We start from the raw sequence: 23,243 nt of genomic DNA on the forward strand, positions 1-23,243 counted from the left end.
TGGTGGAGATTTTAAATACTTGTTAGACAAATGTTTTCACTTGTACCACATTGGAGGTTGAACTTCCTGCCACTTTGAGATTCAGTTTTGATGGCCCATTCATTTACTTTTGGTGACATGAAACAGGGATGCTGCAGAGCAGAATGAGAAAACTTGTGTTGTAGAAAACCCCCCTCTGTCAGCTGTAGTGATTCTGTGGAGATTTGAGAATCCTCACACCGTGCAATACAAAATTCTCAGAGTGGCCAGAAACTCCTGACCTCAGAACATCAGGTTTAATGGCCACATCAGCTCTCACTTTGTTCATTAAAAAGAGTGAGATTTTTCTAGATTAAAGAAATCTCATTACTTTGAATTTTACTGTTTTAGAGTTTTGTTTTTGTAATTTGTAATTCTGACATTAAGACTGCACACAAATTTACCTTCCTCCATGAATATTCATTGCAAATGAATCTTTTGAATTTATTCAGGATCAGCTTAACAGAAATGCTACTTGACAGTCGTTTATTTTAGTATAGTTTATGTTACTGACCATTTTTAAAAACAGACCAATATCTCTTTAAAACTTCTGTTTAAAAAGATTTCTTGGACATTCAGATTGGTCTTTTCCCAATGATTTTGTACCTAGGAAGTGTTGATGTTTCTTAGATATTTGTTCCTGATATGTACACATTTGTTTAGCAGAGCGTGGCTTCATCATAGCCTACCAAGGAAGAACTTTATATTATGAGGGAGTGACAACAGGCAGTTAAAAGATGGAAGAATGTGTTTGGATGAGTGGTGACAAAAAACCCAACACCTACCAACAAGTTATCTCAACCATCAGAAATCTGGGATGAATTGTATATCCTGGGCCTGGGTTTTATAATCCATCACTGGCTTGGGTGGTAGATATTTAAACAATGGGAAAAGTTAGTGCATAAACATAGCTGCTAAAATGAGAAGTGATTTCTTAACAAACCAGAAAAGGGAAATGATAGTGGACCTTCTTAGCAATTAAGTGGCCAAATTATTTATAGAGGTTTGGGAAACAGACTGAAGTGATTTGGTCCATAGACAGTAAAACAGTTTTAGTTGGAGAAACTGTAAAGATTTAATTCATTTTGTTTACTGAGGAGTTGATGTGTTCAGGGGTGAGTTAACAAAAGAATCAGAGTTTGAAAATTAGTCAGTGATCTTTTCCCTTGCAGCAAAAGATGCACATTTTTGTTTTTCTTCTTATGTCTTTATTTTTATAAGAGCATTTTCTTACCGAATATTTTTTAATATAACGAGGCAAATTACTTCTGAAGGTTCATCCTTCCTCCCACAAAAAGTGAAGGCTGCTATTTGTTATATTATGAATGATCGGTATCTACTGTTAACATCCAAGTCAGTGTGGGAGGTGAGAATTCTACCATTTAACCACCAGTGCAAAAGAATGTTATAATGTACTGTTTAGAACAAATGTGATGACTTATAAATAATCTTACATAATAGAATCATTTGTTGAATTATAATAAATAAAAGCTATGTACTTATATATAAAAATTCATCAAGCTGTAAACTTCAGATTCCATGCTTTTAAGTTGTATTTAAATTTTTAAAAAACTTTAATTAAGATTGGTGGTCAGGGTTTAGGAATTGTGTTTGATAATTTGGGGAGTTACATACTTTATAATGCTATGGAGAGGATGTTCCTTATCTGAAAAAGTTCTCCAAAGACTGAAGCTTGTGGTTAATTAAAAACAGGGAGAATATTTTAAAACTCTACCTTCAAATCACAATAAAACCCAGTGGCTGAAGAAGAGTATGCTATGGGCATGATTTTCAGAATTCACTTCAAAGCAGAAATGCAATATTCATTAATCTTGTTCTCTGATTGTGATATTAGCTCTTTTGTTCCTGTTGAGTTTACCTTGGCCTGAGTACTGGCAATTAAATGGCACAGTGAAGATGATTGCTGGGAAACATTAACTTGTTATTGTTAGTTGACATCGTGCTAAGGTTGATGGGAATTGGAGTTTATAAATAGCCTGGTCTAGGCATTGATTTTAGAAATCTGTTCAGTTTCAGGGATGAATCTCATCATGTTTACATTTGAAGCTTTTTGTTTAACAGACAGTGGGTTTACCCTTTTGAAAAATGTATACCCACATGGAAACTTTTGTTTTCAGTATTAACTTCTTGAATAAATTGGCTTCCTATTTTTTGCTCAGCTTTATTTTTCTGGATGTTATGTAAGTGGTGTTCTTTCACTTTCTACAAAGGGTCCTACTTTCTTTTCTACTTGATATAATTCATTTTTATTTTAATCTAGAATAGTCTTCATGTTTTGCAAGTATGTTTTAAAATAAGCATCTTTGAACGTTTGCAGTGTTCAGCATGAAACTTTTGTCCGTTTCTGAAAAGTGTTCTTGTGTGTCCTTGCCTGAAAGCAGGCCTGCTACTTGAATTTTTATCATGCACTATCAGATGCAAATCATTAACTCTGAGCTCTCCCCAGCATGACGGTGGAAAGAACACAGGGTCAAAGCGGTAATCCTTGACGGATGAAAGGAAGTTGACTCTATTATGAGAAATCTAGGCAGTTAGACAAGGCCTAACAATTGTTTCTAGAAATCTGGCCAAATCACTGAATAATTGCCTTCTTCTTTCAGGCCAACTCAAACCGTAAATTTTCATTCTCATTAACCTGATAATGAGAGAAGGATTCCGTGCTACTCAAATAGGCCTTAAGACATGGAGTTTCAGGGTTGTTTTTAAGTTGGGTCGTACATTTACCCATCATTCAGTGAGGTTTAAATTGAGTTCCAATTAAATGTTCAGTATTGTGCTAATTAAGCACTGGGTGGATATAAAGCAGTATAAATTCACCATCAGAATCTTGCAGTTTGACTGCAACAGAAAAATTAGAGTGCCAAATCACGTAACATTAATTTTAAGTCAGATTATCAGCCTTGATGAAGTAGGTAGATAGAATCTTCATGACTAAACCCTAAATAACTCAGGGCATCTAGCTGTATGTCTTCAGATCTCTGGTTGTTAGGACACTGACAAAAACAGGAAGATTTAATAGGCTGTCAGATGTTTCCTTGGCACAAAAGTTACCTGGGGCACTGTTTAAAATACAGGACCCCAAATTTTTGTCCTGAAGATTTTGATTGTGTAGATCTGAAGTAGAACCCCAGAATCTGCCTTTTTCATGTGTGATGTAGGTGATCCTTAAACTCAGGCAAGTTTGGAAAACATTGGGTTAACAGTGGAAGAGAGGGATTCAATATACAAAATTGAGTTAATGAAAGAGACAAGTGATGCTAATGTCAGGTCTGAGATAACAGAGATTTATCCCCCCAGGTGATGGATATTGTATATCACTAGGTAATTTGCTGTTGAGGTTAAAGGACCATGAAGAGCAATAAGAAAATCTTAAAATTTCTCAGCTCAAAGATTTAATGGGCAAAAAGTGTTCTGGATTGTGTTTTATCACTTATTTTCTACCCAAACTTGTTCCAGTCTAGGAAGGGTGCTCTTGGTCATTCATGTGGAGAGCAGTCAGGCAGACATGAGTAAGGAGGAAGCATTTGAAATAGCAGCTTGGCAGATGCAAGGGGAGACTCTTCCAAGTTTAAAGGGTAGCTGGAAAGACTGCCCAAAGGCAGGAGTGGAAGAAGCAAGAGACTGAGTGAGCTGTTTAGTAACACAATGTTTTGTGGTCAAGATCAAGAGGCATGAAGCAAGAGTTGTGGGAAAGCAGGGCAGAGATAATAATAATTGTGCGTGACACATCTTATAAGAATCAAGGAGGTCAGCAATGCACATAAACCCTTGGTCCTCATCCAGGGCGATAGATGGGAGGCTGGTTATATTATTTCAGTTTTACAGCCGGAGACCTAGAGGTATTGAAAGAGGTGTGTTTGCTATAGATAGTGAGCTTGAAAAGGAAGTAAGAGAATTAGAGCCAATATAGGTTTTCTGACCTACAGCGTTAGGTTGGATAAGTGTTTGGAGGATGGAGAAGAGCAGAAAAGGACTATCTTGAAGTTGAGTTGATGAGTTTGTGAAATTTTGAACAGATTTCACATGGGTAAATGAAAAAAGTTATCAACTAATTTTAAAAAGTGGTGTGGAATGGTGATAATGAAAAGGTATGAAAACGTTGAGGGTTTTTAGCTGTGAGCAAAGAGAAAGTAGATGTTGTATGGAGAGTTGATGGTTCAGCACAAGTGTATGATATAAAGCTAACTTTTGTACCTCCCAAAGATGACTCTTAGTTGACATATTGATCGTAATAATAGTCTCAACCACCTCTTCTCTGGAAGCATAATACTTTTAAAAATAATCTACAATGGAGAAAGTTTAAAAAAAATTAACCTTTGTCTAAGAATTTAGCCTGTGATGGTTTTTTTTCCCTCCTCTGTTGTAGTAGAGACTGGAAAAGCAGTGGACACTAGGAGAGCAGTAAAACAGATCTCTACTGTCTGCTCGTATGTTCCAGTTTCTCAGTGTCACTTGAGAATTGTCCCTTTCCCTACAGTTAGTACCATCTTATAGCTTGCCTCTAATGATAGACTTGGCTATTTTTAATTAGCACCTGATGCTAATTTTTTTAAGGATTAAAAGAAATCAAAATCATGTTCTAAGAGCATCTAATTAATGCAGGCTCACAATACTAGTTGGTACATTAAAGTAAATGTATAGTTCACCCACAAGACTTAATAGATGAGGAACTCTGTAATCAGAGAATTTAAAACATGTCCCAGAAATGATACTGAATACAATATTATAATATTGAATGTTGGTGACTTGAATGTAGGGAATCTTTAAAAAAAAAATTTCATTGTGATAAAGTGCATGTAAAATTTACTATCTTGACCATTTTTAAGTGTTCAGTTCAGTAGTGTTAAGTATATTCACATGTTGTTGATCAAGCTCCAGAACTTGCAAAATTGAAAATTTATATCCATTAAATGATGCTCTATTTCTCCCTTCCCCCCAACCCCTGGCAACCACCATTCTACTTTCTGGTTTTATGAGTTTGAGTACTCTTGATACCTCATTTAAGTGAAATCATACTATATTTGTCTTTTTGTAACTGGCTTATTTCTCTTTGTATAATGTCCTCAAGTTTCACCCATATGTCAGAATGTCCTTCCTTTTATGGCTGAATAATATTCCATTGTATGTACACGCCACATTTGTTTGTCCATTCATCTGTCGGTGGACACTTGGGTTGTTTCCACCTTTTGGCTGTTGTGAATCATGCTGCTGTGAAATAGGTATACAAATACCTTTTTGGTATTTCAATTCTTTTAAATATATATCCAAAAGTAGAATTGCTGAATCTTATGGTAATTCTATTTTTAATTTTTTGAGGAACTGCAATACTTTTTTCATAGAAATGTGGGGAACCTTAATTTCTTGTTTTAGCTAGACAGTAACTTTATTGACAAACTTAATGGTTTGTCTCTCGGCCTCATTTGCCTCCAACATTAAGAAGTATTGTGCATAAACTTACGTTTGCTCATTTGTATTCCTTCATTGTGTTGTGGATACCTCCCCTCTCTACCCACCTTCATACCCCAGTCCTATAGACTCTCCTAGTTTTTCACTGAAAAGAAAGAGATCTGAGAAATAAGACCCAGGTGGTCATAGAGAGTAACTATCAATTATATGTATGCAATTCCAAATCCACCATGGTCTTTTTATCTGTAACTTTTTCCTAATTAAAACTCCATATTCTACAGAAAGTGAGCCTCTCTTTCCCACCTTAGATCTTTCATTAACTGAATCCCTATGCATTTGTATAGAGTTTGCTAGATAGTAAATCTCATTGGTTGGTATTTTACTTTTAAGTGAAATTGATTTTATTTTGTCTTTAGTAGAATTGTGTAGAACTCATTAGCTTGCTTAATCTGTGCCAAGTTAAGAAATAACCATCAGGGTAAAACTCAAGTGTCATAACTAATAGAGCTAATATCTTCAAGGGTCATCAGATTAGTCTTTTGACACACTGAATGGCACAACTCACCCTTAGATGTAAATCACCAATGCAGAAAGTTTACCTTATGACAAAAAAGGCAAACGTGATAATAAGTACTATACTTCCACTTTTCAAAGCCCCTGAGGGATAATCATGAATTTCTCCTTGCTATACACTTGGTCATTGTTATGAGCCGTATAGTAAGATGATTAGTTAGAGAGCACAGTTTGAAAAATTATCAGAGACCAATAAGAGAAGCATGGCTAAGAAACAATCCCGCAACAGGCAGAAATCCAGTGGCCAAGGAAAAACAACTGCCAGGAAAAGAACATGAGCAGGTACCACAGAGGAGTAACAAAAGCTACCTAAATAGCACAAAACCAGGAGAGCATCGCTATGCCAAAGAGATGAAGGTGAGGGGGGTCTTTCTACACCAATACCAAGGGATGCGTCCAAATGCAAGGCAGAGCTGAAATCACACATGGGGCACGCCTTCTATTAATGAGGATTACTAATTTCTTAAAGAGTAATTGCAAAGTTCTTTCCCCATCAGTTATCTTTTAGACTTCACAATACCCTCATGAGATGAATTATATTATTAGCTCCATTTTATAGATGAAGAAATTAAGGCTCAGAGAGGTTAAATAATTTTCCCAAGGTCCCCAGCTGGGTAGGCCAGTGGTTCTCCACCTCAGCACTGTGACATTCTGGGTCAGATAATTCTTTGTTTGAGGGGGCTGTCCTGTGCATTGTAGACTGTTTAGCAGCATCTCTGGCCTCTATCTGCTAGATGCCAGTAGCACCTTCTTTCATTGTGATAACCAAAAGTGTTTCTAGATATTGCCAAATGTCTCCTGGAGGTTAAATCACCCTGGTTTAGAACCACTGGTCTAAAGACTAAAGTTTGTGGTGTAAATCCAGTGGGCACTGAGAGAAGTGTCCTGTTATCTTGTTGGAATCGGTCCCAGTGTTTGGCTGGGAGGGCTTGCTTATGGGGAAAAATCCGTAACAAGTTTTCTTAGAATTTTCCTAAACCTGATCCTCATAGCCTTCCAGCAATATAGTGGAAGAGGGCAGGTCAAAATGGACTATGGATGGTTACCCTGAGAGTCATTGTTTCTTTCAGCTATTTATTCAACAAATAAACCTAGCAGTTCCCCAGAGAGTGGTTTCATAGAGGCACCAGTGTTTGAGCTGAATTAGGCTTAGAGGGTAGATTATGAGTTTCCTCAGGATGAGTTTGGGGGGTGATGAATTCATGTAGACAACATGACTTGTTAGTGGGCTAGGAAGAGCAGGCCAAGGACCCAGACCACAAACGTACTTACGTCTCAAGGGCTTGCATTCATTGGTCATCTTACTTTGTAAGCGGGGGCCCATTCGCAAGCAGTCTTGATGTTTACTTTCACTACTGAGTTAACTATTGCCTTGGAAGTACTGTTTATCTCAGCCCACATGGTAATTGCCTTAAATTTAAAATCAAATCAACAAACTTTTGCATTCCAGTAAGGCTCTGTAGGAGATAAAAAGACGTGGTTTACATAAAAAGATAAATAGCAATCAAGGCAACATATCTTAGGTGCCAAATGAGTGGTTCAGATAATAAATACTATGGGACGAGAGGATGGAAAGATTGCCACAACCTAGAATTGTCAGGGAGAGCTTCACAGAAGGAGCTGATGATCTGAGGCTTAATGGGGATTAAGTAGAAATAATATGAAATCTTTATAACAGACTAGGGATCACACCTTGATTAATACGCACAGCATCCCATGTAAAAAAAAATACCTTTTAGATGATTATTGTAATTCCATCTAGTCTCATTATTTTGGAATATGTCTGATAACATATAAAATCTAGTTAAAAGCTCATCCATATTGATTGTCCAGAGTTCACTGTCAGCTCGACCAAGAAAACTCATAAGTGGAAAGGATTTTTTGATCACTCTCAGGGATTAGAGGAGGCTGATCAAGATCGGTTTCACGGACCCTTGGCTTCAGTTAGACCTCCCGGAATCACTCTTCTCTGAACAAAGTGCCCTCAGGGAAACCGGGCTGGGGAATGGGAGACCTTACTGCGGGCTCGCCTGTGGGACCCCGGGCATTGCACGTCCTCAGCAGGGTGGTGGAAGGCACAGTTATCAATCAGTGCTGCAGAGGCTTTTGCTTCTTAAGACACTGCCTGGTTTATTTCACAAATCCCAGCCATCCAGTGGACCTTTCTAATTCCACATAAAATGGATGCAGCAGATGTTTCTGGACTTCGCTGCTGGAGGTGTTGAATGGCAAACGAACAAACAAACTCGGGAGGCGGGAAGGGGGAAACCACCCAAATCTCCATTCCTGGGAGCTTAGAGGAATCATTTTTTTTCCTTCCTCCATGTGAAAATATAAACAGTTGCTTTATAAACAGTTGTCACTTTTTGACTTATAAAGATTCACAGTCTTTCCCTTTTGTTTACTTTGATGACCTTTGAAATAAGCTGCAACCCAAAGAGTCAAAAAAAAAAGTCTTTCCATCTTCATTTTTCAGAAAGAGGAGTCACTGTTACCACAGTGCACTGGAAGCCAGCAGATTCCCGAGCCTGGCTCCAGCCCAGACCCAGGTTTGCAGGGGACTTTTGCCCCAAACCCCCTCACTGGGCAGCTGGGAAAAATGTGCATTACTAGCCTGAAGACCAGATGCTGAAAGTCGGACACTTTTCTGTGGGTCAAACTCTTTTTATAAGGCAAATTTTACAGCTTCTCTAAAGTCTGGGAAATGCAAATTAATGTAACTGCATTTCCTCTGGCTTTGTTTGCTGAAGACGACCCTGGAGATATCCCTGCAGTGCCCTCTCCAGCAAGCCCTCCCACCTCCCTTGTGGCCAGCCTTCTCTCCCTTCAGTGGGTCTCTCCCCCTACCTGCTCTTCCACCCACATTGGGCACAGATCTGAAAAGTCAAAGGAGGAGACCAGGAGGGGCCTTGGGAAAGTTGTAACATCTTCTCTTTGATGCATTGACGAGTTCCTTTTCTTTCATTTCTATCTCTAGGCAAAAAATACCACACAGCCACCTGTCCCAGTAATTAGTATGTGAATTTTCATACTGAGTTTAGAGTTAGGGAATGCAGGATAAAGAGAATATTATTTTGCTTTTATTGTTTCTGAGTCCATAAATAATGCTCTCTTCCTTTACGATGGTAAGACAGTCTGTATCTTGATTGTGGTGGTGGTTGCACAAGTCCATACATGGGGATAAAACTGCCTCTCCCCGCCCCAAACACACACACAAATGATTGCACATAAAATATGACAACAACTGAATATGGTATGTAGTCAAGTTAATAGTAATGTGACTGTGTCAGTTTTCTGCTTTTGATCTAGTCCCACAGTTACATAAGATGTCACAGCTGGGGAAAACTGAGTGAAAGGTACAACTCTGTTTTGACAACTTGTTATGAGGCTATATACACTTGACCTTTGAACAATGCGAGGTAATCCACATATCACTTATAGTTGACCCTCTGTATCCAAGGTTCCTTTGTATCCTCGGGTTCCTCAACCAACCACAGACTGTGTGGTACTGTTGTATTTACTACTGAAAAGTATCCACATGTACTTGGACCCTCACTGTTCAAACCTGCATTGTTCAAGGGTCAGCTGTAATTATTTCAATAAAAAGTTTTCAATAAAAAGTTTAAAAAAATGATATATCCTTACCATAAAACTTTCAGAGTTACAGAAGCATGCAACATTGAATGTAACAATCCCACCCCCACTGTTAATAATTTGGCATCAATAAAAATGGGATCATGCTATTTTTGCAGCTTGCTTTTTCACTTATCAGTATGTCTTAGAGATATTTTCATGTCAGTCCATGTGTATCTACAACATTATTTTTGAATAAATGTACAGCTCAGCTATATATGATAGGATACTTGTAGGAATATCCCATAGTTTTTCAACTGGTCCTGTATTGGTTGTTTCTAAATTTTCCTGTTATAGTAAGTACTGCTTATGATCATTCTTGGGCATCTGTATTTTTGTCCCACACCTGTAAGTGTTTCTGTGAGATAAATTCCTAGAAGTGGGTATTGCAAAATTGAAGGAAGTACATGTTTTCCATTTTAATAGCAACTGCTACACTTCCAAGTTGCTGCTTTGTCTAACATCCGGGAAAACATTTGTATAGAATTACATCGTATGTACAAGGACTTGGCCCTGCTAGTTACCCCCAAAAAGCGTCTAACAATTTCTACTCCCACCAATGATGAATGAGAATGTCAGTTTCCTTACTGAAATATTAGTTGCATCCTACCCTTTAAAAAACAATTCTCCACAGATTAATGGGGTTTTTTTCCTTTTAAAATTCATTGTTTTAATTGCCCTTCCTTAAACATTAATGAAATTAAACATGTCTTCGTATGTTTATTGGATATTTGTGTTTCATCTGTGAATTACTTGTTTATATTCTTTCCTAAACATTTGCAGTTCCCAAAGTGTGTGCCAAAGCACTGTGGGATATTTTAAATTTGGGGGGGAAAGGACAGTGACACTTGCCATCTGTGCGATACTACGTGAACCACTCGCTTAAAGTAATGTACAGTTATCAACATTAGCTCACACTGCATTCCTTTCGATGATGCTATATGTCTTTGCAAAGTTGAGTGTTCACTAGTTGCTGTAATAAAGAGCTAGTACCATGAGAAAATCAATGTGGAACAGGAATGAGGGTGGTGGAGTCCAGCAATTCCAAGGCTTGGGAAGTTATGAAGTATCCAATAGGCACACACATCCCATTAGTAAGTAATTGTGGTTATTAAAGAATGAAATAAAAATATTTTTTCTTTCAACTTATGTGTATTATTTTTTCAAACAGTTCCTAAGTTGTTAGGGCAAAAATACTTATTAGGTTGTTTGGACCTAACTACTTAATAAATGGAACTGTTAGGTATTTCTTTTAGCCTACAGGCACCATGAAAAGATTATTGAGGTGCTAAGGGTGCTATGAATGGAGAAAGTTTGTAACTCCCTGCCGTATTTCATTCAATTATTTTCATTTTTGTTATTAATTTGCAAGAGCTTTGTTCCTTAGGGGAATTAGCCAATATTTTAGCCCTGGTTTGCTTGTACTTTTGAATATTCCTAGTAATTTTTGCTATACAGAAGATTTCAGCTCTTATGTCCAGTTAATGTTATAAATACATCTTTTTTTTGCATTCATTTTACATACATTTTCTCTTTCCCTTCTCTCCCTCTCTAAACCTTTTTTTAACTTTTATTATAAAAAATGTAAATAAACACAAATGTAGGCAGAATAATATAATGAATCCCATATACCCACCACTCAGCTTCAATGAGTGATTCATGACTAATTTTCATTAATACCACCACCAATTTCCCTCCTTTTGTATTGCTTTAAAATTAACTGTCTTGACTGAACAAATTATCTGTTTTATTTTTCATTAATGAGTTTTGCTGTATCAGAGAGTTCCTTATTGTTCTCTCAGTATTGTCTTTAAGGAAACTCCGTAGTTTGAGGATCCAGGTATGTAGAAAAGATAAGTAAACAAGTACAATAAAGCTTCTCCTAAAGATTTTAGACTGGGATTTATTTTGCAAATACATAATTTATAATTTGGAAAATGTTATACATAGCTTTTCAGAAATGTGTCTGCATTCTAAAGCTAGAAGGAAACTCTTTAGTTAGAAGAGAAATTATATCAGTGTTTTGTAAATTATTAATTCTTTATAATCAAGGCTTTGTTTGTATGTTGGATTAAGATTGACTGCCTTTGACATCACTTTCTAAGCTTTGCCCTCACGCAACAACTCAGGACCCTTGACGCTTTGTCTGGGTTTCGGGACTGCATTATAAAATTTACAGCACGAGGCCAGAGATGACCCAAAACAAATGTATACTCACTGTCTTATTACTACTGTGTATTTCCCCCCAACCAGAGAGTGTGCAGAGAGTTTAGACAGGTGGCTTTTGCACCCCAGCTGCTGCTGCAAATACAGGTTCTATTCCTGCCACCCCCGGCAAGGGGGCATGGTGGAATTCCAAATCAATAAATGCTCTGTTGGCTGAGTCTCTCTTTCTGCCAGACAAAGCTGTATATCCCTGGAGTCTAGGGGCTGTGGAGAACAGGACACAGTCCTTTTCTTCAATGAGCTATACTCCAGGAAAAGGAAATTGTAGATTGATAACCATGATGACAAGATTTAAAACATTAAAAAAAGAAAGAAAAAGAAATCAAATGAAGTAAACTGCTGAGCACTGAGTAGGGAAAGTCTTAGGGTGGGGAGGGGAGGTGGTTGATGAAAGTTAAGGAATGTTTTATGGAGGAGGTGGTGTTTAAGCTGGACCTTACAGTATGAATGAAATTTCAATAGGCAGAGCTGGAGAATGTGGGGGTAGAAATGGAAGGAACATCCTGGACAGAAAAGCATTGTCAGAAATGGGAGATCATCCCTTGTGGTCACATAATAGGTGCATGAAGTAGGGGGTGAAACCACAAAGGTAGGTTGAGTCTTCAGTGCCCACCAAATTATTTTAAGACTTTGGAAAACTTTAAAGGATTTTGAATTTGACAGTGATACAATCAGGGCTTGAGTTTAGGAAAAGTTTTCTGCAGCCATGTGTGAAATAAGTTTTGGAGGCAGAGACCAGTCAGTTAAATTGTTTTCATCATCTGGGTGTAAAGTCTTTTGGTTCCTGAGCTAGAACAGTGGGAATGTTACTAGAAAGGAGGGGATTCATTTGAGACGCAAAGTGAATTTCCAGTTCCTGCAGTCTTTGTGTTTTTGTACATTTTAGTCCTTAAAGAGATCCGTGCCCTACTGCCCAAGCCAGAGTCCGCTAGGAAGTAATCACATTTTGTAGTTAGCATCCTTTTCCTAGCAGCAGCAACGCAACACAGCTAGAGTCACCGTTTGGGAATTTACGAAGACCTTTCTGAGGATCTGTTCTCATCTAATAAACAGAGTGAGGTTTTGGGGAGTAACCACTTCCTTGCCTGCCCTCCAACGTGGTGTCAGATTGGAAGGTAGCCATGGGTGGCACATGCCCACTAAGCTCTTTCTTGTAGGGATGAGCAGTATCCCAGAGTCATGCCTCCAGTCCACACAGTGACCCTCCAAGGCTGGTAACAAAGACGAGTATGTTGAGCTCTCTGTACAGATGATGCAGGCAGGTGCGTGTACCCATCAAGCACTGTGCTCTGCGCCATGGAAGTCAGAGGCAAGAAGGATGCTCCTCCGAAGCCTGTGTTTTAGTTGAGAAGATTAATATGCCTGAAGCAGAAAATTAAATCCTAAACCATTGACTAGAAATGGCATATAAATTAGAGAACTCTTCTCTCTCACTTTCCCAACTCCCTCGTCCCCCCGCCGCAACACACACACACACACACACACACACACACACGTACAGATGAACACAATCCCCCTTTTAAATAATTTCTGCTGTATCCGTTTCCCAGCAGTTATATGATTAGGCATGTTTCTGTAATTTAGAAAGTTTAGATTCCTTCTTCAGCCATCCTCTTCTCACCACCCCACCCCCTCCAGTCTGCCTTAAAGCCATAAAATACTTCTGCCTGCCTGCCTTTAGTTCTGTTTGTATGAATTAAGTCGACAGGATAAATATTCACATTCCCATCTACGGGCTGAAACAATGTTTGCCTGTTCTGCCCAGTGAGTCGAGAAGAAACGGGGGCCTGACATCACCCTATACTGTACATTCCCGGCATAGATCATTTATTTAAGTCCCTGAAAAAATACAGATGTTTTACCAGCCGAAATAAAATCCTGTGTAAACACTGAGCTTGGAAAAATGTGGCTCTGACTTAGCTGTGGGGGTTGGAGCAGCGCGGGGAGAAGGCTAGGAGGCCAACCAGCAGATGCCGAAATTTTATACTTGGCTGAATGTGATAGGGGCAGAAGTCTTCGCCCCCAGTCTGCACGCTACAAAAGATCAGACTTGAGTTTTAAGGAAACATAGTTGCAGACAGGGATAGATTTGGTGATCTTTCGAGTTGGGGATTATTCGTGATTACAATACATTCACCTCATTTATATCTGACCTCTGAAATGAACATCCCTTTTCTCACCGGAGTTGTCCATTTTCATGGCCTGCCTAGCCAGGTCCTGTTATTGCTGGATCCTGCTGGTTTCTGGAGCTCAGCTGCTGTTGATTTTATAAGGGGGGAAAATTGCCTGGAAGCCATGCTTGGTGAAGAGGAAAACCCATCTCAGTGTTGCATTCCCAAACAGCCATATATCATCTTCATCTTGTCTAACACAAGTCACTATTGTAGCCCAGCCGCGTAAACCAGACATATTTTACTGGAGCAGTGCAGGTTTTTTCAGGGATCTGCCTCATGACTCTTTTTAGGCCTGTGGCATTTATTCAAAGAGCATTACATTTGCTCTGCCAAGTCGCTTTTAAGATTCAAAGCTGCCAGAATGGAACTCATGCTTTACACAGATGCTCGGGGGCTCCCCTCAGTCTCTCTGTGTTTTGAGTGGGGATGGGGGTGGACAGAGGGTGACTGTTCTCCAGACTTTTCTTCGATCCTCCAGGAGTTTCATTAAGGCTGGCATCTCAAGGGTAAGAAGTCCCAGCCCAATCTAGCTGCTTCCTGACACTCCCTCCGCGGGGGAGGGCGTGAGTACCCAGCCCTGGGAAATCCCAGGCCTGTGAGAGTCATGGGTGATGCTGTTGGTTTGCACTTGGTTGTTTTGTGTGTGCTTTTTGTCTCTTTCTGACCGGGTCACAATTTTATTTTTAATTTGTAGGTAATTTACGGGTCACAACTATCTTGAGTCAATAAAGTGTTCTTTTGCTGAATTCATAAACCTCTAAGTCCACTCTAACCTTTCTCCAAAGGGCCTGCTGTAGCGAGGTCACCAACTGTCTCAGTCTGTCCCAGTGTGATTATTAATAGAGCTCTTTTTCACTCTCAAAAGAATTCCTGATTTGCAAGATAAATTATCCTAACCAGAGCAAGCCTCACACGGATAGTCCTGACCAAACTCACTAACTCTCCCTCCCTCATTACCCAAACTGCCGCATTTTCTTTTGATTCCTGCCTTGCAGCATGGCCCTCAATCACCAGCTTCCTGCGTTAAGTTCTCTTTACTGACCCTCAACTGCATGTCTAAAGCAGTTGCCAAATCCTGCTTCTTCAGCCTCCAAAACATCTCTCAAATGTATCTGTCCCTCTCTATTCCTCTCCGTTACACTGCTGCCATAGTTTCGATTGGGGTGGGGTGGGGGGTGGTCACAAAATCAGAGTCCTGCCTAGGCCAGGCAGGTAAGTGAACACGGGGATGGGTATAAACATGTGGCCCTCTCGGTCCATCCTATTTTCAGACTTGATGTAGATTTCATTTTCATTTTCCTCTCAATTCTCCATAAGTTAAAAAAAAAAACCAGTGATAAATGACATTGACTTAGTGGCGGTGAGTGATAGGCAACAGCGGGGACGGTGGTGAGCCAGAGTGTGCACCTCTCTCAGGGGCAGCCCCAGCCAGGTGACTGAGGCCCTGCAGGAGAGTGGGCCCACGATCGTCAGCTCTTCTGACTTTGAGAAGAGTTTAGACATTAGGATGATTTTGACATGAAATCTCCCAATTCATAAATGACGATTTAAAAACATGGTGTAGGCCAAATGAAACATCTGCTGCCACTTTTGGTCCATGGGTACCTCTTGGTTTTCGGGCTCTGGTTTCAAGCCTCGGCACCTTTTGTCTAGACCGGCAGTGGTCTCACTCACTCTGCCCCTTCTAGTCCAGCCTCCACCCTGCCCCTGGCCTTTTCTTTCCGAATTCCAGATCTGATCACATAAGCGCTGTTTCTGAAGAGGTCTTGACCATGTGCAGAACAGAGTACACATTCCTTGATGCTCCTTTAAGATCCTTCTCCATCTGACCTGACCTTCTCCCCAGCTATGTCTCCTGCCGTCCTGCACACACCCTGACTATGCTCTTGTTAACACGCAGCTATTTGCTGTTCCCTGAGCCGTCCCAATATTTTTCTTTCACTAAATGGGTATTTTTTTTAGAACAATTTTGGATTTACAGAAAAATGAGCAGATAGTACAAAGAGTTCCCATATATTCCTTTCTTCTCTACCCCCTCGCCCCAGTTTTCTCCTATTATTAATATTGTGCATTTACAGGAGAGTATAGCTCAGTGGTAGAGCATGTGCTTAGCATGCACGAGGTCCTGGGTTCAATTCCCAGTACTCCTGTTAAAAAAAAAAGTTTAAAAAAATTGTGCATTAGAGGGGTATGTTTGGTAAAATGAATGAAGCAGTATTGACACACTGTTATTAACTGAAGTCCATAATTTACATTAAGGTTCACTTTTCTTTGTTGGCAATACCAGTATTGGATTCTTTAACACTTTTTAATAATTCAGTTTTCTCTGCTTGCATATTCTTCCCCCAATTCTGGCAAGATTCTCTTCAAGGCCAAATATGAATATCACTCTTCCTGCAAAGCCTTCTCCGACTGTTTATTTTTGGAATGGGGGCTGAAAAGGAGGGAGGAGACAGAAAAAGGAAAAGGAAGAGAACTCACGTTTTGATCAGGTGCCTAGTGTGTGCCAAATGCTGTATATGTCCTTTGAAATCTCTCTAGAGTCCTGTCAGATAGATGGATATTATTGCACTCTTTACTGTGGGGAAACTGGGGTTAACAAGTCGCCCAAAGCCCCACAGCCAGTAACTGGGTTTCCACACAAGTCCGCCTGGCTCCAAAGTCTGTACTCCTCCCACTCCCTCTCACAAAGCTGCATTCTTCCTACTAATCTAGCCTCCCCACTCTCCCCTCTGGATGAGAACTCCACTGGAGTGAGGAGCACCTACAGCAGCTCACCAAACCCATGGGGGTGTGTCCTAAAGGCAGAGTTAATGTAGGAAGAGGCACCAGACATTGACATCAGTTCAGCAAATACTCGTTGAATTCCTGCTATGCGCTGGACCTGGTGGAGGGTGAGGTCAAGCATGAGAGCAAAGTGATGGCAGTGCTGTCGTGCAGGTCATAAATCCCCGCCAGGCAGAGTCAGGGGTTTGCTTGTCCACGACTAGACTGTAAGCCGCAGGAAAGCAAGGATTCTCTTTGTTCTCCACTGCAGCCCCTAAGGCAGTGCCTGGTAATAACAGTTGTTTAATAAATACTTAGGGATTGAGTGCTTGAATCCTGTTGCCAATTTGGGACGCCTAAAGAGACACTGAGCTGCTCAGAGTTCTCCCGTGCATTCAGTTAGTCACCATCCTCAGCCTTGGCGGCTTCGGGTTTCTCTGTGTTTGGTTCAGTGCAAACCTGTATTATAGGCTGTTTCCAAATTATCCCAGGCCTGGGCTTGACCACACTCTTTGCCCAAAAGTTCTTCTGGACCACAACTTTAGGAAAGCTGGGGAAAGAGGAGAGTTGCCTCGCCCCTGCCATCCTTCCAGAGCTGCTGGGTCAGTGATCCTTCCTCGCAGCTACCTGGAGCTCCCAGACCTGACCTCGGACTCGAGTTCCAGAGGCCTGGCCTCCCTTCTGGACTTCACGCAAAGATGACCTCACTTTTCTTGAGGGGCTTAAACCCAACACTAAACGTCATCTGAGGGTAGTCATGTATTCAGATATTCTCATCAGTAATCTTAAAGGAAAAATTTATCTCAAACGTAATAACCTGCTTCAGACATTTGCTTACAAGACTTTTCTTTCCTCTCCCCTCCCTCTGTCCTCTCTCTTCCCTCTCCTCTCCTGCTCTCTGTTTTCCTTGACATCTCTGACCCTGTCTTTCACGTCTATTGCTCTCTCTCCTACATGCTTATTTCCACCAGGGTTCTTCTAAGTGTACCTCCCCCTCCATTTGTCCCGTGTAAATAGATCACTCCGTTCCTGCTGAATAACCAGAATCACAATTGTTGTCTGGTTTGTGCCCAAGGTGACAGAATTGATGGACCTGTAGGCCAATGTTCATAAACCAGAGTTACCAAGCGTTTCAAAAACAGCCTTGTTTTTGCCAAGTAAGGTGAGCAAATATAGGACTAAGTTTAAACATCCATCAGGAGTTATTTTTGAAGTGATTACTTCTAAATGAGAGACGTTTGAAAATCTCACAGCTTTCTTTACAAGTAAATTCCAGAGTCCTGTATTTTGCTGGTGTCTGCTGATTAATTACAATCCTGTGACACCATGAAAAGCCCTGGTGGTTGGTTTTGTGCAGCTGTGGAGGAAAGTAAAGCAAGGCCCAGTGACTCTGCCAACTCTTTCAGGATGGTGGGGATTCGGGCAGAGGGAGGTAATTTTTTCGCTCTGGCAGTCACCACAGAAGAACAGAAGCCCCAGCCAGACCCATTTCTCCAGACTTCACGACGGGCGGTTTGGGTCCCTGTGGGGGTGTGGTGAAGGAGTGATATTTGATCTGTTGCTTCTGAAATAACAGATCCATTATTAGAGAAAGCTTTTTCAGTCTCCACATCCATTGGGACTTGTGTGCCTTCTCCTACACGATTACTTCTGTTTAGGAAAAAAAATTTTAAGTGGCAGTTACATGTAATAAAGTAATCAATTTATTTTGACTCTAAAGAAAATGTGCTCAGCGTACAGTAGATCTCTGACCTGGGAACACCTGCCAGCTTATACCCATTTAGGATCTGTCGGCACTGGATCTCTTTTAGTTAGCCTCTTGCTTTTTCTCATAACATCCTTCCATATTTAACTCTCAGTGATGCCCCTCATTGACAGCAGAGAAAGAAAAGAAAAAGTTGAATCATGTTGCTTAGGAAGAATCAGCTCCGATAAAGGCTACAGTAGGGAAAGAAAGCAAACCAACGATTAAAATAGACTTTCAACTCGATAAAGAAGGTGTGGTATATTTATACAATGGAATACTACTCAGCCATAAAAACAATGACATAACGCCATTTGCAGCAACATGGATGTTCCTGGAGAATGTCATTCTAAGTGAAGTAAGCCAGAAAGAGAAAGAAAAATACCATATGAGATCACTCATATGTGGAATCTAAAAAAAAAAAAAGAATATAAATACAAAACAGAAACAAACTCACAGACATAGAATACAAACTTGTGGTTGCCAAGGGGGCAGGGAGTGGGAAGGGACAGACTGGGATTTCAAAATTTGTAGATACTGACAGGCATATGCAGAATAGGTAAACAAGATTATACTGTATAGCACAGAGAAATATATATGAGATCTTGTGGTAGCTCACAGCGAAAAAAAATGTGACAATGAATACATGTATGTTCATGTATAACTGAAAAATTGTGCTCTGCACTGGAATTTGACACAACATTGTAAAATGACTATAACTCAATAAAAAAAAAGTTTAAAAAAATAGACTTTCAAAGTTCTGGCTGTGTTTATCTGTACTTGCTTTGCTCCATGCTCCTCCTCCTCTTGATTTAGATAAACAGAAGGATTTCTCTGACATGTGTCTTTTTCCTTGACACTAGCTAGGGTCAGAGGATCTCATTTATGCCCTTGTCCACTTCCCTTCTCTGCTGCAGGTTTCTACTTCTCACAAAGGCCCTGTTGATGTCATCACTGAGTGACTCCAGGACACATCTACGTGTGCGTGCTAATACACACGCACATGTACACACGCACACAGCCTGTGTGTGTTTGCTGAATTGTAGCCTTTGTTCTAAATATAGGCAGCTTGAGAGATACAGTAGGATTTGTCTTTCTCTGCCTAATTCTAATATATAATGTCATGTAAGAGTAAGAAGGTGGGCTGTGTTCACATGCCGTTCCTGGCATCTCAGCAAAGATCTAAAAAGTCTAAATCGTTTACAAACATCACTGTCCAGTATTTGCAAAGGCAAGCATCACTTTGGTCTGCTTCTGTAGCCAAGCCTTCTAATAAACCCCGATGTGTAAACCAGGTTAGGCATGCAGACAATTGATTTCTCCTATGTAGTAAGATTTTGTCTTTAAAAGCACATTTTTTTTTATATGAGACTGCTAAGATAGAGAAAGATGTTTGCATTTTTTTGCTGGCATCACCTTTAGGTTGTTTGTAACTAAAAAGCTCTTGTATCAAATGACTGTTTGGTCACAGAGCAGTCACCTTTTTCTGGATTCGTGCAGGGAACCCAGAGCACAGGTATGAATTAAAGATGTAGGTTTCTCACCACTAGATGCGTCCTCCAAAACTAACATGCTTTTCTGCAGAGAGACCAGAGCCACAGTTTGCAGGTGTCTGTTTTCTTTGGGGAATATTTTGAGGAAACCTAAAAGGGAGGAACTGAACATTGAGGAAAAATATATTTTCACAGCAGGATATTGCTTTTTCTCTTTTTTTGGTTTAGGTTTTTCATTTGTTACAAGCCTTCTCAGACTCCAAATACAGAATGAATACATACTTTCAGCAGGAGCTGGCTGACGTCGCAGCTTGTACCAAAGCCAAACTCTGGCTGGCCAAGAGGTATGTTAAAACCCCACACAAGCAACAAGTTATCAGGGGTTAGGAATACATTGGAGAAATGCTGTTTCTAGTTGGGGGAGTTTTAAGTCACTGGCATGAGTTTTCTAAACTTACTGGAGTATTTATCTTTTCAGAACTTTGGGTTGTGGTAAAGAAAGAAAAATATATTCCTGACAGTTTTTCTGAAACTGCTGTGTGGCTAGGGGGGCATTTAATATGGCTTTTTATCTGTCCACCAATCAGCTTGTTTTCATGAATACCTGCTATGTGGCCAGGCCTGTGTTAGACCGTGTATCAATGAAAGGCAGTAATTGACTAAATCATGTGGTACAAACTATTAAGTGCGGTGGCAACTTGGAGATGAGAGACTGGTGTAAGATTTAAGCAGGCTCAAAGGGGCCCAGCGCAGGTGAATAAGAAAAAGACATGGAAGTTGCCTTTTTAGATGGTAGTAGAGTAGCTTAAATAAGCAAGGCAAAGGCAGGCAGACACATATTTTTATTTCATCCTTGTTATTATAACTTTTTGCTAGAACTTAGAACATTTGCTGTATGAAAGATGGAGCAAAAAGATTTTCTCCATTTCTCTCGAATACACAGGGAGTCTTCCCTGTAATACTGGGTTCAAAATCTGTGTCTCAGGACTTAATATTGCTAGGACAGCATCACTGCCAGGGCCTCCTGCCCCCCGTGGTGTCCTCTGTAAGTCCAGGAGCGGGTCCAGTGGAGTATATCACCTTTGATTAAGAATTAGTATCTTGGTTGTCTAACATGGCAGCCTATTTTTATTTTTCAAAAAATGTGCTTGTGTTCACTTTTGCTGGGCTCCCCACTTGTAAGGCAGGCAAACAGTGGGCAGTGTGCAGCCCACAGATCAGTGTTATCAACAAGGTCTTGTTGAGCATAGGCTACGTGACAGCCTTTGTGTTAGGGATGCCATGGTAGAGAAGGGACTAGTCCTGCCTTCAAGGAGCTCCCATCCAGGAGGTGAGAAGGATGTGTAAATAAATAATTTTCATTGAATGCGGTGAGTATGATAACCAGTGTGTGTAGGAGGTACAGGGGATGCCCAGAGGAGAGGCAGGGGTTAGTGGGGTCAGGGCAGGGGAGGGGGTTGACATTGAACCAGTATAAGGTACATGTGGCAGAGAATGGGGCTGAGGAGATACTAGAAAGCCACACGGTGAAAGGTCCTAAAGGAAACCTTTAGGTAAAAGGGAGCCAGTGAAGAATTTCTCAGTGGGTGGAAACAAGAGTGTCCATGTCTGTCTTAGTACCTATGGCTTTGGCCAAGGATACTGCTGGAGAAATTCTCTAGTGTCTGAAATACCAGTCAAGTGATGGTTAGCCTCTCATTTTCAGTCCAATTTTTGTTTTCTCTCTTTTATTTAGAGAGTAGGAGTTGATTGACCATAAACTGCTTCCCTGAGCCCAGAACCATTTGCCTTTTGTGAGGCTTTTAGACAACTTCCCAAGATGCCTTTTTTAGGGGAACAGAGAATTGTGATCACATTTGTGCTCTCATCTGTTTACCAATTAGCAGACCAGATCCTCCTCGCTATTGTTTCTGGGGATCAGGAAGTCAGGAAATCCAACCTACTGGAAGACCTGCTTCCATCCAGGGCTGGCAAATCTCTTGTTCTTAAAGGAAGGGATTTCTGCCCCCTTAGTTTGCTAGTCTTTGATGGGTCTTATAGAAATTCATCATCTGCTGGCTTCCTAAGTCAGGGAAGTCCGTGGGAAGGAGGAGACGGAGTAACAGGCCAACCGTCTGAATGAACCTTCGTGCTGTGCAGCACCTAAAGGTGGGTGACAGAGGAGCCACCAGCCTCCTCTTCACCCAGAGAAGTCCTCCTGGCTTTCCCTGTGGTCCCTGTTACAATTTAATTTTCTAACCAGTCTTTTCATCATCATCATCTGCCTCTTCCCGCGCTCTGATTTTTCTCCATGATTTTCCAGCTCTAGAAAACAAAGGCATGAATCACTGAAATTCGCCCGGTTTGGTTTCCACCTTCCTTGCCCAGAGTCTAGGAAAGCCACTTTTATGTTTCCAGCTCAGTCAACTCTTTATTATCCAAGTGTGAACTTTATACTCCATGGGTGGTCTGTAACGCGAGGCTTCCTCTTGCTCCCCAACACACTTTTACCATATTAATCAGGATGTGTTCAGAGCCTGGAATAGAGTTTGGGAGGAAAACACATGGCCAGAGCACAGTGCTTCCTTCCCAAAGCCACGTGTCAGTTTTTCTGGATTATCCACATCACTGACAGGATAACCTTGAGGTTCCTGAATAGGAAAGTATAGAATCGGATGTAAGTGATGAAGCCTCAGCCTGTCACATGCCTGCCCTGTCCTTGAGGTCCTCTGAGAGTGTTGTCCCAGGAGGTGTTTGTTGGCGCTGGGAGTCCCAGGCTCAGATGAGCCCTTCTGGGTCCTAGCAGTGCCTCTTCACATTCTCATCTGCCTTTTTTCCCTGAAAGGCATCGCAGTGCTGGGTGTTCCAAACTCTGCTGCTGCAAAGAGGCTCCTTTATGTCCCTAGCAATTTACAAATGAAAGAGGAATAAATGTTCCTTTGTGCCTACTAAGGATTTTCTGTATCTTTTAAATATAGTGATGAAACATTAATGTTACTGCAAAAAAAAAAAGTTGGTTTAAATTTTAGCACCAACACCTTTTTCCTTCTTCAGTTTATTTGATCATTAGCTTGAGTTTATTCAGTCCAGTAAGTACAAAAACATCAGTGAAGGTGTCATTTATTTGTTCTTTAATTCTGAAAAAAAAAGGTTAAAAAAAATTCATTGGAGCCATTGGATGACCAATTCAGTTTTTAAAGTTTTGACCCT

At 40.5% G+C, this 23,243-nt stretch overlaps 1 protein-coding gene across 2 annotated transcripts in view; it reads left to right on the top strand.

Annotated features, from left to right (window-relative positions):
- The window catches only part of THADA (THADA armadillo repeat containing), a 285,411-nt gene that overhangs the window by 177,189 nt on the left and 84,979 nt on the right, over positions 1-23,243 (top strand). For both annotated transcript variants that reach the window (XM_072937807.1, XM_072937808.1), the window contains exon 30: positions 20,283-20,398. In XM_072937807.1, coding sequence (XP_072793908.1) covers positions 20,283-20,398 — 116 coding nt within the window. The remainder of the gene's footprint in view (positions 1-20,282; positions 20,399-23,243) is intronic.

This window comes from Vicugna pacos, chromosome 15, assembly GCF_048564905.1.
Source record: "Vicugna pacos chromosome 15, VicPac4, whole genome shotgun sequence".
Classification (NCBI taxonomy): Eukaryota; Metazoa; Chordata; class Mammalia; order Artiodactyla; family Camelidae; genus Vicugna; species Vicugna pacos.